The sequence below is a fragment of the Neltuma alba genome, unplaced genomic scaffold (genome assembly GCF_004799145.2).
Source record: "Neltuma alba isolate B1F8T4 unplaced genomic scaffold, ASM479914v2 tig00012962_pilon, whole genome shotgun sequence".
Taxonomy (NCBI): Eukaryota; Viridiplantae; Streptophyta; class Magnoliopsida; order Fabales; family Fabaceae; genus Neltuma; species Neltuma alba.
Genome location: NW_021637321.1, coordinates 1 through 17042, shown reverse-complemented (window position 1 = coordinate 17042; position 17042 = coordinate 1). Strand labels below are relative to the sequence as shown.

At 38.1% G+C, this 17042-nt stretch overlaps 3 protein-coding genes and 1 pseudogene across 3 annotated transcripts; 3 read left to right on the top strand and 1 right to left on the bottom strand.

The window, feature by feature from the left end:
* Nucleotides 1-451: 451 nt before the first annotated feature.
* On the bottom strand, nucleotides 452-3951 carry LOC114733012 (cysteine-rich receptor-like protein kinase 10). The gene is made up of 7 exons (XM_028920425.1): nucleotides 2888-3951; nucleotides 2416-2553; nucleotides 2175-2296; nucleotides 1875-2085; nucleotides 1521-1758; nucleotides 1159-1309; nucleotides 452-1042 (listed from the first exon to the last, which is right to left on the bottom strand). The coding sequence occupies exons 1-7, from the start codon at nucleotides 3702-3704 to the stop codon at nucleotides 716-718; spliced, it is 2004 nt and encodes a 667-aa protein (XP_028776258.1). The 5' UTR covers nucleotides 3705-3951; the 3' UTR covers nucleotides 452-715.
* Nucleotides 3952-5734: 1783 nt separating this feature from the next.
* LOC114733016 (cysteine-rich receptor-like protein kinase 25) lies at nucleotides 5735-7416 on the top strand. Its single transcript, XM_028920428.1, has 3 exons — nucleotides 5735-6679; nucleotides 6895-7025; nucleotides 7133-7416. Exons 1-3 carry the CDS (start codon nucleotides 5905-5907, stop codon nucleotides 7148-7150), a joined length of 924 nt encoding a protein of 307 aa, XP_028776261.1. The 5' UTR covers nucleotides 5735-5904; the 3' UTR covers nucleotides 7151-7416.
* A 1345-nt stretch (nucleotides 7417-8761) lies between these two features.
* LOC114733013 (putative receptor-like protein kinase At4g00960) lies at nucleotides 8762-12164 on the top strand. Its single transcript, XM_028920426.1, has 8 exons — nucleotides 8762-9635; nucleotides 9990-10127; nucleotides 10252-10373; nucleotides 10457-10667; nucleotides 10862-11099; nucleotides 11179-11329; nucleotides 11461-11793; nucleotides 11902-12164. Exons 1-7 carry the CDS (start codon nucleotides 8855-8857, stop codon nucleotides 11788-11790), a joined length of 1971 nt encoding a protein of 656 aa, XP_028776259.1. The 5' UTR covers nucleotides 8762-8854; the 3' UTR covers nucleotides 11791-11793; nucleotides 11902-12164.
* Nucleotides 12165-13644: 1480 nt separating this feature from the next.
* Nucleotides 13645-16554, top strand: LOC114733018 (cysteine-rich receptor-like protein kinase 10; annotated as a pseudogene).
* Nucleotides 16555-17042: the final 488 nt, after the last annotated feature.

Genomic DNA, 17042 nt, shown 5'->3' with positions numbered 1-17042 from the left:
GTATTATTTATATCAATCTTTAAATGTTATTTTTCTTGAGCAGGACACAGAACTGTGGAGTCGTGAGTCACCATCACCCGTGAGGTTCCTTGCTAGCCGTGAATTTGGATGGCTCCAATTGTCCCCATCGCAGGATGATCCCCCTCTGTTGCACGATACATGGTGGAAAGTTCGTCTCCTTCTTCTTCTGCGCCCTGGATGGATCATGATGCTTTCATTTGTAATCTCTATTAAATCTTTCCTGAATGAAGCGAATAAACTAGGGGCATAGTGCTTCACATTGTTGGTTGTTTATTGTTGCTCATCTGTTGCAGAAATCCTTCTAAACGCATAGAAAAGCCGTTTTGCTGCTGCTGCTAGCAAAACGACAAACTCAAACTTTTCCTTCTAGACGTTTGTGTTTGTGATGTTAATCAGTAAATGAGAACTTAAAACCAGAGACCAGATATACGTTGGACGGCATGTCACTATACTTCCTAACTTCCGAGTCTGCTACAACGCAAAATTGACACTTTGCAAGGCAAATAATTATTGGTGGATTCAACCCAAAATATTACAAAAGGAACATAAGAAGTCATCTAGAGACCTCATGGCTATATATAAATACAACGTTGCCTGAATCACCTGTAATTCACACTAAAAAAGAAGCAACGTTGCCTCAATAGACCAACCACTTAGACAGAGGCACGTTTGCCAAAACCTCCAACTTTTAAGCTTACCGAGGTATCACTTCACTAACAGACATCTCATTCACCGACATTGGCGCTGACTTGGTCGTAGATTGACCAAATAGCAACTTTGGCATGTTTGGATCAGTTCCGCTATGGACGAAAAATGCAGGCTTTGAAGGGGTTGGCAGAGTCACAGAGTAACTATCAAGCATCAGAACTATGGATGACATTGAAGGTCTCTCAGCTGGATCTTCTTGAACACACAGCAGACCAATGTGGATGCATCTCATAACTTCATTTGGAGTGTAAGATTCTCTTATTGTGGGGTCCAACAGTTGCAAGGGTTCTCCATCCTTCCAAAGTTTCCAGGCCTGTATCAAATGTTGTCAGCTATTTGTTATAATGGGATCACAGTATTTGTCCTTTTGAAAGAAAACAAATGATTCGTTTGAATCAAACTAGAGAGGGTAGCGTTTGATATACTCACATAGCTAAGCAGGTCCTCAGCACCCTCTATTTGATAGAAAGAACTATTCTTCTTCCCACTTATAATCTCCATTAGAAGGACACCGAAGCTGTACACATCAGACTTAACAGAAAACTCTCCATGCATGGCGTATTCCGGAGACATATATCCACTAAAACATTGAATCATCAGAAGATAATTGTCAGTGCAGGGAAAATTACGCAGAAATCTGGACTGTTGGCATTTCTTTCTGTTAAAGAGAAGATGCCAGGATATCTGGATAATATTGTTAGGACTCAAAACCAGTAATATGCCCTGGTAAAAAAAAAAAAAACAGTAATATGCCAAATAGATTTTGCAAGGATATGTAAATTTGTTCTTACTATGTTCCTACAATGCGACTAGTATTTCCTTGAGTTTGGTCCACCATAAAAATCCTTGCCATACCAAAATCTGAGATTTTCGGATTCATGTCACTATCCAATAATACATTGCTAGCCTTAAGATCTCGATGTATAATTTTAAGCCTTGAATCTTCATGAAGATACTTAATGCCTCGAGCAATTCCTTTGACAATCTTGTACCGCTTTGTCCAATCTAGCTGTCTTTGCTTTTCAGGTTCTACATATTAAAAAAAAAAAAAAACAAATTGTCAAATAAAAGGAAAGTAAACTACTCAAGCGAAAAGAAGTGAATCAAAGCTTCCTCCATTTTAGTCTCAAACACGAGGGACCTACCAAAAAGAATGTAATCAAGACTTTTGTTGGGAACATATTCATAAACAAGAATCTTCTCTTGTCCTTGCACACAAAATCCCAGAAGCCTCACCAAATTTCTGTGCTGTAACTTGGCAACCACCTCTACTTCATTCTTAAATTCTTGTACACCTTGTCCAGATTCCCGGGAGAGCTTCTTCACAGCAATTTCTAGTCCATTTGCAAGCGTCCCCTGAATTTCAAACATAAAGTTCACATGCATATATGGAGTGGCCTAATTTCCTTCACGTTAACAACCAAGAAAGCACACAAACTTGATACCTTGTAAACCTTTCCAAATCCGCCTTCACCAAGCTTGTTATCTGCAGAAAACTTGTTCGTAGCTGCTTCAATTGTACTGAAATCATATTGCAGTGAATCCAAATTGCTGATTTCACTTGTAGCTGGACAACCAAATGGTGCATTCGTATGATGAGATAAAGTGAAAAACAGAAGAGCAAGCAAATATGAGCCAAACAAGGCAAAAGGTCTGATATTTCCAATTTACTCTGGGAGTCCTTACATTTTACTTCAGGAACGGAGTCATGCTTCTTCCTCATTCTTTTACCCAAGCAACACATGCCAACTATAAATATCAGAACAGCCACTGAAATTGGAACCACGATCGCAACAATCGTCCCCGATGAGATCCCACTTTTTCCTGCATCATCCCGAAAACACAAAAAGTAAATATATGTAATAAGGTTAATTCATGATGACAATAACAAAGATACCAACTTCACTCCATTAAAATTCCACAGTCAAGTCTGCTCAGATTACATATTCGATTATTTTGTTCTTTTAGTCTCCTTAGATGAGATGTTTGTCGACAATGTTGAAAAATCCCCTTTTTTCCTTTCGTTCTCTGTTCTGCTTAGCTGTTTACCCACAATTTCAAACTCTCAATTTTCGCAATCCAATGCCCAAATCAGCAAACAGATGATAAACTATAAAGACCGTACAAAATACCTCAAGCATATAGGTGAGAGCTTTACCTTGGGAACCTGTAGTATTTGTCGGAGGCACAGTTGTCGGCGTAGGAGTTGGTGCCGGAGCCTCCGATTGGTAGAAAGGGTACAATTCGTAGCGAACGTTACAGCTAGGGTACAGAACTCTTCCTCCTTGCTTCCCGTCACAACACCAGTCAAGGTCCCCAATCACACCACTCAGGCACCTTCTGCAATCGGACGGCGAAAGGTCCGGCGTGCACTGAGCTAGACAATACACTTTTTGAAACGGCGAAAAATTTGCTATTCCGGTCGCATATTTCTTTTTCCCCGCAGCAGGTTTAGCCGCCTCATCTGCAGTCTTGTTCATAGTATCGTACAATGTTCTCATGAAGTTTGTCGGGTCTGAGACATTTCCGGTGTTCAAGAGGCCAAGCCTTGGCCTTGTGGAGACGGTGGAGAAGAAGGAACGGTTAGAATAGCGAAGCAAGCACTCGTCGTACCAGACTATGGCCTCCTTGGAAGCTCTGCACTCGGAAGATAATAGTTGGGTTGCGTTAACGACGCACTGGTGGCACGTCGAGACGTTGACGTCACCCCGGCACATGAAGAGGCCATAGACGGTGTCGCCACCACCGACAACGGTGGCGTTGGAGAAGCCGGTGTCGGTGTTGTTGCTGGAAGCCAAGGAAGAGAAGAGTCTTTTGCGGTCCGATTGAAAAACGCTATTGGCTGCGAAGGTACTGTTGGAAGAGCAATTTTGGTAGAGATAAGTAACCTGAGCTTGGGTTGTGGGAGAATGGAGAAAGGCAACGAAGAAGAAGAGTAAGAAAATTTTGGGGGAAGCCTTGACCATGGACGTCATGGTAAGGTTGAAGGATGTGTTAGCGCTGTTGGAGATGAGTCGTGAGCTTTATAGTTGGAGGAGTTCTTATAGAGCGTATTTCAATGGCGAGTAGGGGAGAATCGTTCATGGGAAAAGACGAACATATTGCAGCTGCAGAGACTCAGACGATTGATGAGGGAGAGGGTTGACGCAAGTCAATGAGATTTGTCTGCAGAAGACTTTTCAATTTGTTGCGGGATGGTGATGGCTATTGGCTAATGAATTGGGGAAGCCCAATCAAGTCCAGATTTCCGGGTAGAAAGGCAAGAACCAGAAGTCAATTCTAAGCTAGGCCGCACACCGGCACATGTGAACACCCTTTTCTTCTTCCTATCCAAAAAAAAAAAAAAAGTTAAAATTATTAAATGTTCAAACTTTTATAAAATTGTTTTTAATCAGATTAAATTATGTTTTTTAAAATAAATTGTAAATAATGTATTAGATTTCATGGAAAAATAGCACATTAAAAATAAATTAGATAAATGAGCTGACTAGAAGCAGTATGAATATGGTTTGGATGAAGGGATGTCTTCTTCAAGTTTCAACAGAAGAAAAGCACGAATGTTTGACTTCGAAACCCGGATGGCGGGACAGATGAGGCACAGAAACCGCGTGCGTTGGTTGTGGAAAGTAGAGGCCCTCCCCCGAAGACCGTCCAAAGTCGTCTCAGGAAGGGAATCGCTATTCATAAGAGACTGTTTTAACATTTTATGGTGATGTTTATTGTCACAATTGAAATTATTTGTAAATATATTTTATATAAATTGAGGCAAAATTTTTTCATATATTTATCTTATATTTTATAGATCATGATTAAAAAGCTACCTATAAATTATTCCAAATGGTCCTATATCTCTACACTGCACATCATCAAATCAAACATTGAGTTATGCTTCTTCGGTTTTTAATATAAGACATATTTAACTAATTTGATTAGATTAAGAAAGTTAGGTAAGTTAATTAATTATAATAAATATGAAATGTTATTCTTAAAATACTATAATCATCTTTCTTAATATTCTCTGTTCATATTCTTCTTGATTATGACTGAGAAAATCTCAATAGGAGTAATTTAAAAAAAATTGATAAATATAATAAACATATCTTATATTTAGGATCAATATCAATTCAACAATTAAATTTTATATTAAGGATTAGAGGAATATATAATATTTCAAAAAATTACGTCAACTTCCTATCATTACAATATTTAATTTGAAATTTTGAATTTAAGAACGGTTACTTAAATATAACATTGAAAAACGATATCCGTTTAGATGACTAATAATATTAATATGTCTAGTTAGCTGTCATAACCCGTAACTTTCTTTTCATATAATGTATTAATTAATCAATATATTTAATTATTTACTTTTAAATTAATTTGTTAAAATTCTTAATTATTTTTTTAGATCAAAATTGATATTAGTTTTGTGAAAGAATATATCAAATTTTCATGAAATACTACAACAAAATTAATTAATTAATTAAAACTAGAATATCTTTTTTCCCAGTGGAGTAAGTTGAAAAACATGAAAGACAAAAAAAAAAAAAAAAAAAAGGCAAGAGACTGGTTGGGGCTTACGTGGAGCTCCATCATGTGAAGATAAGAAAATGAGTAATGAATGTAGCCTCTCATCCAATTAGCTGCACCGAGATATTTCCTCGCTTTTGGGTTTTGGTAGGGACTAGTTCAGCAGGGAAGGTCACGTTTCACAAGTCACTATACAAAGCATGTGGGCCAAGAATGCTGGGATCCCATGTAGTATCTCGTTTTGTGATTATTTCCCAGTGGATTATGCAGTAGTTCTTGTTCTGGTTGGTTCACTCTCCGTAAAAAGTGAACAGAGAGCCACCACACGGTCCCACGTTTGAAAGTTGGTTCAGTTGCTCATTGCTGCCTAACTTCGTTTCACTCCTCGCACCTGACTTAAAAAGATCATGTTATTTAAATCCTTTAAGTCAATCATGATGGTACAAGTAAATTTACCATACACCCTTGCATTTCTATTGTCTCTCTTTTTCATGTCCCACCGGCCGTATACTTGTATTAGAATAGGACATGATTCTCAAACAACATCTTTAACAAACACAAACTAAAAAATAATTTTTTTTAGTGTCAGAACTGTGCCGCTAACACACCAAGTGCAGGACCCTTGTCCAGAGGGACATCCCCAGAATGCCTAATTTCAAGTCCTCTGTTTTCGTCTTCCTCTTTAGCTTCCTCTTCTTCTTTCTCAGTGAAGCAGCTCCGATTTACAGCTCTCATGCCTGCACAGATTCCGTCAAATACCGGCCAAATTCCACATTTCAGATCAACCTCAACCTCCTCCTCTCCTATCTCTCATCCAACGCCACCCAAGGCAGCCATTTCTTCCGAACACGACTAGGCGACGGTACTGCCAACGTCATCAACGGCCTCTTCCTCTGCCGCGGGGACACCCTTGCCGCAACCTGCGGTGATTGCGTTTCCACCGCAGCTGGAGAGATAAAACGCCGTTGCCCAGTTCAGAAAGAGGCCATAATCTGGTACGACGTTTGCATGCTTCGATACTCCCACGAATCTCTCAACAACATCGTACCTTCCACTGACCTGTCTAATACGAAGAACGTAGCTCCGGAGGATAAGGAGAGGTTCAATGAGTTGCTGGCCGGTATGCTAAATTCTCTGGCGGATAAAGCTGTGATTTCTCAGAAGGAGAAATTTGAGACGAAGGAAGTGAACTTCACAAGAACAGAGAAGTTGTTCGGATTAGTACAGTGCACGCCGGATCTGACGGCGTTTGACTGCAATATGTGTTTGAGAAGCGCCATCGCCTCTGTTCCGAACTGCTGTGACGGAAAAAGGGGAGCGACGGTGTTGCTTCCTGGCTGCAACATCAGATATGAATTCTTTCCATTTTTCAATACCACCCCATCATCGAATCCTCCCGCCGTTCAATCTCGTCCTTCAGGTACTCGAAAGCCCAGATATCCCAATATCTAACATTAACCGGATTTTTCGTTTTGCTATTCGAGTGTTTGGTTGCTGATGACAAAGTGGTTCTGCATAGTTATTAGCTATCCAAAGTATTAGCATGATTATAATTAGAGGGTTTTGATTCGGCCTTGTATGTTAGCTAACATATGCCAATTTGATTGACTTGTGATTGGACCAATACTGATACAGGAAGGAGCCATGTTTCAGTGATTCTTGGATTCATCATCCCAATTGTTGCTTCGGCAACACTTTTTGCCTTCGGCTTCTGTTCTTTCGCTGGAAAACAAGGAAGATATATGCTAGTGTTGTGTAGGAAAACGGTAAGATAAGATTAGATTCTGAAGTCAATCCTTTGAAAGTTATTATATTTACTATTGCCAAGCTCTGATCCAGGCTTCTGACTTATTTCCCCTGAATCAAAATGCAGAATTTGCCTGAAGTATAATCGTATGGATGAGGGGTGGCATGACTCGGAAGAAAATTTGGGAAGTTAAAAATTAGGACAAAATATTAATGAAAGTTCAGCCCAAGACTGAGCTTTGGAAGAGCCTGGGAAGTGCCACCTGCCGCAGTGAGGTAGGAGGAGAAGTTGCGTCTGATGGAAGGGCAGCAGCCTGAGTTTTAGTTTGAAGTATTTGTTTTGTATATGCATTGACCATTGACCAGTGTATATTTCACTGAAAATTGCTAATTATAAAACATTGTAACAAAATTATAGAGTCCTCGGTAGGAAGGAAATAGAGAGAAAGGGAGGGAACAAAATTTTAATTGAAGAAATAAAATTTAAAACTTCTAATTAATTTTTATTTTTTTATCTTACAATTTCTTTCCATTAAAATTTTAAAATAACATTTTTTATTTTTTAAATTAAACTTATTAAAAAATTCTCTCCTCTCCTTTACATGCGTGATATTTTTAACTTTGCAGTATTTTCTTAAAAATTTTTAAAATGATGCAATATTTTTATATGGTAATAGTTAATGTCGAATAATTTATTTGTGCAGAAGAGCAATTGGTATTTGGTATGGTACTTGGGGGAATTTATCAATAATCAATAAATCAAATCAATAACAAAATATGTGGGGTATCAGCCGGCCGTCGATTTTGACTCATGAAGTCATTTTAAAAAGAAAAAAAAAAGGAGTCATTGTCTTACTGTGCGGGTTATTAACTTATTTCTCCATCATCACGGCTGACGTATGAATGACCCTCTTTGACTATTCTTCTTTTGAATTTTGGATGCCATCCGTCCTGCCATCGGTGGCATGATCCCCGATGTTAACCCCCCGGAAAATAATACTCTCAGGCAACTGGCATGATGGGACTTGGTGGATGGAGAATTTAGATTAGCTTTCTAAAAAATTTTGTCTCTTCACAAAAAAAAAAAAATGACGAGAGAAAAGAAAAGTATTCAATTTTTGAAAAATGAAATTAAGAACTTAATCTTAATGATTAAAAAGTTGTGTTTGAGCAAATTACCTTTAACAGGTTTAGGCGGTATTTGGATGCCACATTCAACCAAACAATTTCAAAGAGTTTTTTTTTCCGTAAAAAAATTAATTACTCGAAAAATTATTTATGTAAATTTTTTTAGAAAACTTGTTTATGAAATCATTTAATTTCACAAACACCAGTAGAAATTACTGTTACTGTTTTGAAAATAAGTGTAACAAATGTATTTTTACCGTTTAGATAAGATATTGTTCTAAGTATATATGAATATGTATAAGAGTTTCCTTCTCATTAAATACTACTCTTTCAGTCCTAAATATAAGACTCTTTTTATAGTGTAAATTTACACTATAAAAAGAGTCTTATATTTAGGACGAGTACTCTCACTCCTAATTATAAATAAATAAATTTTATTTGTAGGTTATTAATAAAATTTTATAATAGGATAAAAAATAACAGTAACTAAGGATCTTCCCAGCGCAGCCTTGATATAGAAAGGTAATCGTCAGAAAGGTGCTTTGTTGACTTGTATCAGAAATGGCGTTCCCCTCAATCCGCCCACAGTTCAACGCAAAGCCTGAAAGATTGAAATCAAATAGGTAACGACATCGATAGAGTTGTTAACTGAATGCCATAAACTTATATGCCTTTGTCCTTTCAGCGGAGTTGGAGCTGAAGAGAATTGTTGTTGAGCAATATGTCCTTCCCCAAATTCTCTGCAACACATTTCATCCTTCTCGCTCTGTTTCCATTTCTGAGTTTCACAAGCGAAGCATCTCCTATATTCAGCCGTAACGCCTGTACAGACGCACTCACATACAAACCCAATAGCCCATTTGAAGCTAATTTGAATGTCCTCCTCTCTGTTCTTACCTCCAACGCGTCCCTCCACGACGGTTTCTACCGTACCAACTTGGATCAGGGAACTCCCGACGTCATCAACGGCCTCTTCCTCTGCCGCGGCGATGCCACCCCCACCCTGTGTCAAGAGTGCGTCTCCGACGCCGCCAAAGAGATAAGGCGCCTGTGTCCAAACCAAACGGAGTCTATCGTCTGGTACGATGTTTGTATGCTTCGTTACTCGAACAACACCTTCAACAACATCGTCCCTTCCACGGACTTATCGAGTAACGGTACTATAGCTAGCGCCGAACAGGATCAGTTCAATAAATTGTTGTCGGATTTGTTGCAAAAATTGGCGGCAGAAGCTCAGGGTTCCCAGACGGGGAAAAAATTTGCCACGGGACAAGTTAACCCAACATCGTCACAAACGTTGTACGGCCTTTTACAGTGTTACCCAGACCTGACATCTTTTGATTGCAACATGTGTCTCCAAAGCGCCATTGGAGCTCTGCCAAATTGCTGTGGCAACAAGAAGGGGGCAACGGTTCTTCTTCCGGCATGTAACATTAGATATGAACTTTACCCATTTTACAGCATAACTACATCTTCTGCAGGGCCAGGTCCTCCTCGATCAGGTAATTTTCTGAATCCTAATGCTGAGAGAAAAGCAAGTGAATGCATATACATTGACTAGCCTCAGGAAATAACCTGGTAATCTTGTTCAGTGATATAGCTACGCAAGAAGAGGGCAAACTTTGTTCATACACGTCAGTTTACAAGAATAAGTTACATAGGTTTAAAATAGATCAAGTTGTTCGTTGGTGCTTTTAATTTCAGCCTTAAAAAAATTTAATTTCACTTTATCTAATCCTATCAGAAATTTGATAAGCAGCCGTATTATGTCTAGATGTGAGCAAAGGGGACAGTGTCCAGAGGTTTATTAAGTTATAGTTCTTTTCTTTATCCTTCTTTTCTTGGGTTGATTATAGGAAAAAGCAAAATCGCAATAATTGTTGCGATTATTGTGCCGATTGTTGTTTCTGTGACACTCTTTGTTGCGGCTTGCTGTTTCCTGCGTAAGAGGGCTAGCAAGGGCAAGAAGTTTAATACTTTCGCAGAGGATGACAGTAATATCTCCTTCCTATCTTAATAATTGTTGTCACTGTGTTACATTTCAATTCTTGTTTCCAATATTGGACAAGATAGTAATTTGGTGGCTCACAGCTTTCTTTCCATCTATTTGAAATACAGTGGGGAATGATCTTACAGACACAGAGTCTCTGCAATTTGAATTGGCGACAATAGAAGCTGCCACAAAAAGGTTCTCAGACGAGAACAAGATTGGCCAAGGTGGATTTGGTGCAGTTTATAAGGTAATTGACTTTCTAATGCTACTTTTTGTTATATCTGTCCGTTAAATTGAGAAAAATTGGTCTAATTTCCAGCATGTGCACAGGGTATCCTCCCAAGCGGACAGGAGATTGCTGTGAAGAGGTTATCAGTAACCTCCTTGCAGGGTGCTTTGGAATTTAAGAATGAAGTTGCTCTTGTAGCCAAGCTTCAACATAGGAATTTAGTGAGGCTGTTGGGTTTTTGCTTGGAGGGGCAAGAGAAGATACTTGTTTATGAATACATCCCAAACAAAAGCCTTGATCACTTTCTATTTGGTTTGAACTTTGACCTTTTCTCAATACTTCTAGCTTTTGACATCCCTATACAAATCAAGTCTTGGATGCGAATATTTCGTTGATGTAAATATTCAAAAGCAGAGTTATTTCTTAGTATTCACATGATGTTACCCTTTTCTACCAAGTAATCCTGTTTTTATTCACTTGATAATTTCACTTTGATGGATTTGTAGACTCTGAAAAGAAAACAATGCTTGATTGGTCAAGGCGTTACAAGATCATAATGGGAATTGCTCGAGGAATTCTTTATCTTCATGAAGATTCTCAGCTTAGAATAATACATCGTGATCTCAAAGCGAGTAATGTTTTATTAGACACCAATATGAATCCAAAAATTTCAGATTTTGGTATGGCAAAAATCTTTCACGGAGATCAAACTCAAGTGAACACAGGAAGAATAGTTGGAACCTTGTAAGTTTTAGACATTTTCTTTGGCAAGAGTTATTCATTATTTTCTCTCGACCTATAGATTAATAATCTTTCTTTGCAGTGGTTATATGTCTCCAGAATATGCAATGCGTGGGCAATTTTCTGTTAAATCAGATGTGTTCAGCTTTGGTATATTAGTTTTGGAGATTGTTACTGGTAAGAAGAACACTGATTTTAATCAATCACGTCAAGCAGATGACCTCTTAAGCTACGTAAGTGAAAACTCAGCAAGTATACCATCTTTTCCTTCAATGTCAGCTGCAAATACGTCTCAAATATGGATTTTGGTTAGTAACAACTGGTAGATTCCAAATTTGGGCTCTGACTCTTTGTGTAACCACAGGCCTGGGATAACTGGACACAAAGAACACCTTTGGAGTTATTGGATCCAACACTGAGAGGTTCTCATTCAAGAAATGAAGTCATAAGATGCATTCATATTGCTTTATTATGTGTTCAGGAGAATCCTTCTGATAGACCTTCAATGGCAACTATAGCACTGATGCTCAACAGTTATTCTGTTACTTTGTCAATGCCTCGACAGCCAGCAGCTTTCATGCGCAGAACACCAAACAGGCAAAAGCAAAACAATGTTGTTGATTCTGACCAATCTACCTGTTCAATCCTATGGTCTACAAATGAAGCATCCATTACTGAAGTTTACCCCCGATAACAGGTTCATGTTCCATCAAGTGGGCGTTTATCTAATTCATTTATGTTTTTGAATGAATCCAGTTGAGTCCATGTATTTAGTTCCAAGTCCTTAACTTCAGGCCTTTTGCAGCTTCATAACAAATAATGGAAGATGTACCAGGACCTTTTGGCACGCAATCTCAATTACTTTCTTCTTCAAGGATGAGGCCAACTGGCTAATTCTGCTGGAGATCACTTCAAGTTCAAGATATCATTCTGATGCAGCAGAGTCTGGAAGCTAAGCCAAGTGCTGCACGCAATGTAATTTACTCAAACGGCTTTCTCTCGAAGAGTTCATAACCTCCGAGTTATATGTGCATGATTTGAAATTTAGAGTTCTGAGAGCTTTTAGAATGCCAGTGTTACTTGATTTACAAATATTCAGGCTTGTTCAAATATTCAGGCATAATAAGGCAAAAATGTTTGTTGTCCCTTCGTTCAAAGAAAATAGAAGAGAAAGTGGAACGTCAAAAGCAATATATCAGTTTAATTTTGCCTGTAACAATTATATGAAATACATATCTTTTCCTCCAAGATGTTTCATGTTAAAAGCTATGAGATTAAGATTAATTGCAGATTATCATATAGTCAATATTTAATTGTGGAAAATGAGTGTTAAATTCCTATGGAAGATTAAAAAAAACTTGACCCTCAAATGTGGAAGATATGAGATTGAATTTTCAACTTGTAATATGGGAGATTTAAAAACCTTGTTTAACCATACACACACATAAACACAAATGAATTTCAAAACAATTTTTTTAAAGTTGACATTAATATGTGAAAAAATTGTAGCTAATATTTCAATTTTTAGCATGAAAAATATTTTAAAAAACTACTGAAATTTCACAATAATATATGAAAAGACTTATTTAGCTAATAGATACTATAGTTATAAGATTCGGCATTTAACTCGCATAATTAACGCAATTTGTTTTGAAAATGCCACCAAATGCAGGCTTTAGTGGATATATTATAACAGTTAAGCTCAGGTCACGGGCTTGGGATTATTTTTTCCCCCGTCAAACATGGGTTTGAGTTTATCTGAACGTAAAAATTAAAACACTTCTAGAGAGTACTAATAGTTTTTTTAGAAACTTGTTAATTAGGTTATTTCTGAAGAAAAATAAAGTTGAAAATGATCCTCGAGGATTTCATAGGAACTAAAACATTTAAATCAGCAATTTTGAGATTGATATATTTCACGAGTTCTAATGTCTCTTTCTCCATTAAAAATATTTGTATTCTTCTTAGTTACTGTTTTTTTTAATAAAAATTAGATAACTAATTTAAAAAATTAAAAATTCAGTTAAATTATTTATTTATAATAAATCCGTTTTAAATTTTACTAATCTACCTTATTTAATCATGAACATTAAGGTTACCCCTTATAAAGACTTCTTATAATCAATAGGAGTAAGAATTTTTTTGAAAAATTAATTTAAAAAATAAAGTTAATTAAATTCTTATATTTTGAATTAAATTGAACTCCGCGAGCTATTATATTTATATCACCTACAGGAGGTATAGTAATTGTAACGGTGATCACCTAATTGGGCAAAGAGTTCTAATGGTTGCAAGGTGAGGGTAATCAAAGCACATGTGGCGTGGGGAAGGAATGCATTTGACCTCTCTGGTTCGTGTTAGACAAGTCAAAGTGGGCCCACAACTACAATTGTTTCCGACTTTCCATCCCCTCAGCATTGACTTGATTTAATGTCAGTGGCAACCAGTCTACCTCCATTTAGTGCATGTCCTGGAGAAACAAAACAAAACATAATCAGCACTGATCGGTGATAATTTTGATGTCCAATCCAATTTTCTGTTCACCACCATGTCCGTCTTCATCGTCCTTTCTCTCTTGGGATTTCTGAGCTTCACACCCGAGGCTGCTCCAGAACCTAGAAGTTATTCCTGTACTGATGGAAGCTATTTCGGACCCAACAGTACATTCCAAGCCAATTTGAATTTCCTTCTCTCTTCCCTCACCTCCAACGCTTCTCTACCCGACGGTTACTACCGTACCACCGTGTCCCCGTCCACCCCTTCCACATCACCGGTCTTTTCCTCTGTCGCGGCGACGTCACCCCCGCCGTGTGCCAGCCTTGCGTTGCCGCTGCATCCAAGGAGATAAGACGCCTCTGCCCAAACCAAACAGAGTCCATAATCTGGTACGATGTGTGTATGCTTCGTTACACGAACGGGAACTTGAACCCCATGGTTCCTTATGTGAGTTTGAGAAACACCAACACCATAGCTAGCTCCGAACGGGATCGATTCGACCGCGTGCTGTCGAACATGTTGAATAATGTGACAGAAAAAGCAAATACCCAGACAGGGTCCACAGGGAAGAGGTTCGCTACGGCGGAAGTGAACTTCACGTCGTCGGAAACCTTGTACGGCCTCGCACAGTGCACTCCTGACTCGGCCGGCTCTATTTGTGATTCTTGTTTCCGCAGTGCCATTGCATCCTTCCAAGTTGCTGTAGCGGGAGCAAGGGGGCAAATGTTCTGGTTCCGTCATGTAATATGAGATATGAATTTATCGGTTTTACAATATAACCCACGTTTCCGCTGAACCACTGGTTCCTCCTACTTCAGGTAAGGATCGTATATTAGCTTCTTCAAAATCATGTCGATATTGGGGTTTACAGTGACATTTTTTGAGCAGGAAGTAGAAATATCTCAATGATTGTTGCGATTGTTGTTCCAATTGTTGTTGCTTTGGCACTTCTCGTTGTGGGTTGTTGTTTCCTCCGTAAGAGAGCAAGCAAGAAGTACAACTCAGTTCACAGAGGATGGTAAGTAGTATTTCCTTGGATTGTTCCTGTTTCGTTTTGAGATCAAGGTTAGATATGGTTTAGGCAATCTGATGGCTGACAGATTCTTTATTTTTTTTGGGTTGAAGCTGGGATTGATATTTCAGAAATAGAGTCTTTGCAATTTGAATTGGCAGCCATAGAAGCTGCCACGAAAAAGTTCTCAGATAAGAACAAGATTGGCCAAGGTGGATATGGGGCAGTTTATAAGGTACACAGCTTATTAGTTGCAAATTGCTGTCATATTTTCTGCTAAACTAAGAAAAGTTGGTCTAATCCTGATCATGTTTTCAGGGCATCCTTCCAAACGGACAGGAGATAGCTGTGAAGAGGTTGTCGGTAACCTCCTTGCAGGGTGCTATGGAGTTTAGAAATGAAGCTGCTCTTGTGGCCAAACTTCAACACCGGAATTTAGTGAGGTTGTTGGGATTTTGCTTAGAAGGGCAAGAGAAGATACTTATCTATGAATATGTCCCAAACAAAAGCCTCGACAGGTTTCCTATTTGGTAAGAATCTTTTGACAACTCTTCCAATGCTTTGGATCTCTATAAATCTAGTCCTTCAGGTCAATAATTAATTGTTATAATTATACCAGACCTTAATAGAAGCACAACTAATTTATGATAATCCCTCGGTGTTATCATGTTTATTCATAATCCAGCAATTACTAGCCTGAAAATCTCACTTCTCTCAAACTTTTAGATCCTGAAAGGAAAACAAGACTAGATTGGCCAAAACGCTACAAGATTATTGCAGGCATTGCTCGAGGAATGCTATATCTCCATGAAGATTCTCAACTTAGAATAATTCATCGTGACCTCAAAGCTAGTAATGTCCTACTAGATGCTAGTATGAATCCTAAAATCTCAGACTTTGGTATGGCAAAAATCTTCCAAGGTGATCAGGCTCAAGCAAATACAGGAAGAATAGTTGGGACCTTGTAAGTTTCTCATGATTCCTTTGTTTCTATTTGGAGTTTTTCATTATTATTCCATGCGAAATGGATTTATTTTGTTTCTTTGTAGTGGTTACATGTCTCCAGAGTATGCGATGCACGGACAATTTTCTGTAAAATCAGATGTGTTTAGCTTTGGTGTCTTGGTTTTAGAGATTATTACTGGCAAGAAGAACACTGATTTGTACCAATCACATCAAGCCAATGACCTCTTAAGCTATGTAAGTAAAAACTCTATAACATCTTTACTTCACTCTTTGATAGATTCCAGTTCTGAACACTGACTCCTTGTGTAATCCCAGGCCTGGAATAACTGGACACGAAAAACACCTCTGGAGTTGTTGGATCCAACACTGAGAGGTTCTTATTCAAGAAATGAAGTCATAAGATGTATCCATATTGCTTTATCATGCGTTCAGGAGAACCCTTCTGACAGACCATCGATGGCAAATATAGTACTCATGCTCAACAGTTACTCTGTTACTTTGTCATTGCCTCGAAAGCCTGCATCCTTACTGGGCAGAAGAACACCAAACAGGCAAAACAATGTTGTTGATTCTGACCAATCTACATGTTCGATTCTATGGTCTACAGATGAAGCACCCATCACTGACGTTTACCCTCGATAAAGGTAACCCCCCCCCCCCCCCAAAAAAAAAAAGTTTGCATTATCTGGTTGAGTTCATGACTTTATATAGCTCTAACTCCTTACAAACTTCAACAGACTCGTTACAGCTTCAGAATGGGGCTAACAACCTTATTCTCCAGGTGATCACTTCAAGATCATTCTCATGGAGATGAGTACAGAAGCTAATCCTAGTGCTTTTGACAATATGATGTGGGGACTTAACCTCTCAACACCTCTTTTTGCTGGATATTCTCCTTTTGTTGGCTTTGAAGCTCTGAGTCCTTTTATTCGTGTATAATATTAGAAATTTAGAATATAATACAGGTTCTTGGAGATTTTTTTTTTGGGGGGAGATCTTAGAATATAGAGTTTGATACGTAGCAAAAGACTTTGTCACCCTTTTATAAGAGTCCAAAAACAGAGATGTTGGTGCATTAATAAATGACCTGCATTTTCAGATTTTACTTACCCAGAGAAGAGGAAATTACGTATATCCTAGAAATTTAGATATGAATTGAGAGAAGTCTCTAGTTGGCATGTGATGCAAAATTCTCTAATCTGTCAAAAATTGTCTGGGTCTACAAGTCTATAAGAGAGAATAGGAATGATCTAATTTAAGCACGAGGTAACTGATCACATTATGGTGTTCTTGAATTTGTTGGGATTACTTAATAATTAGGCCAATTTGTTTAAGATTTTAAAAAAGTAATTTTAGTGAGGTTAAATATAAAGCATGGACTACTGGAACTTGGAGCTAAAAGCCTTCAATTGGAAGTCTACTGATCTTGCTGCCATGTCTTCTTCTAGTTTCTGCCAACAACCACATGAAAC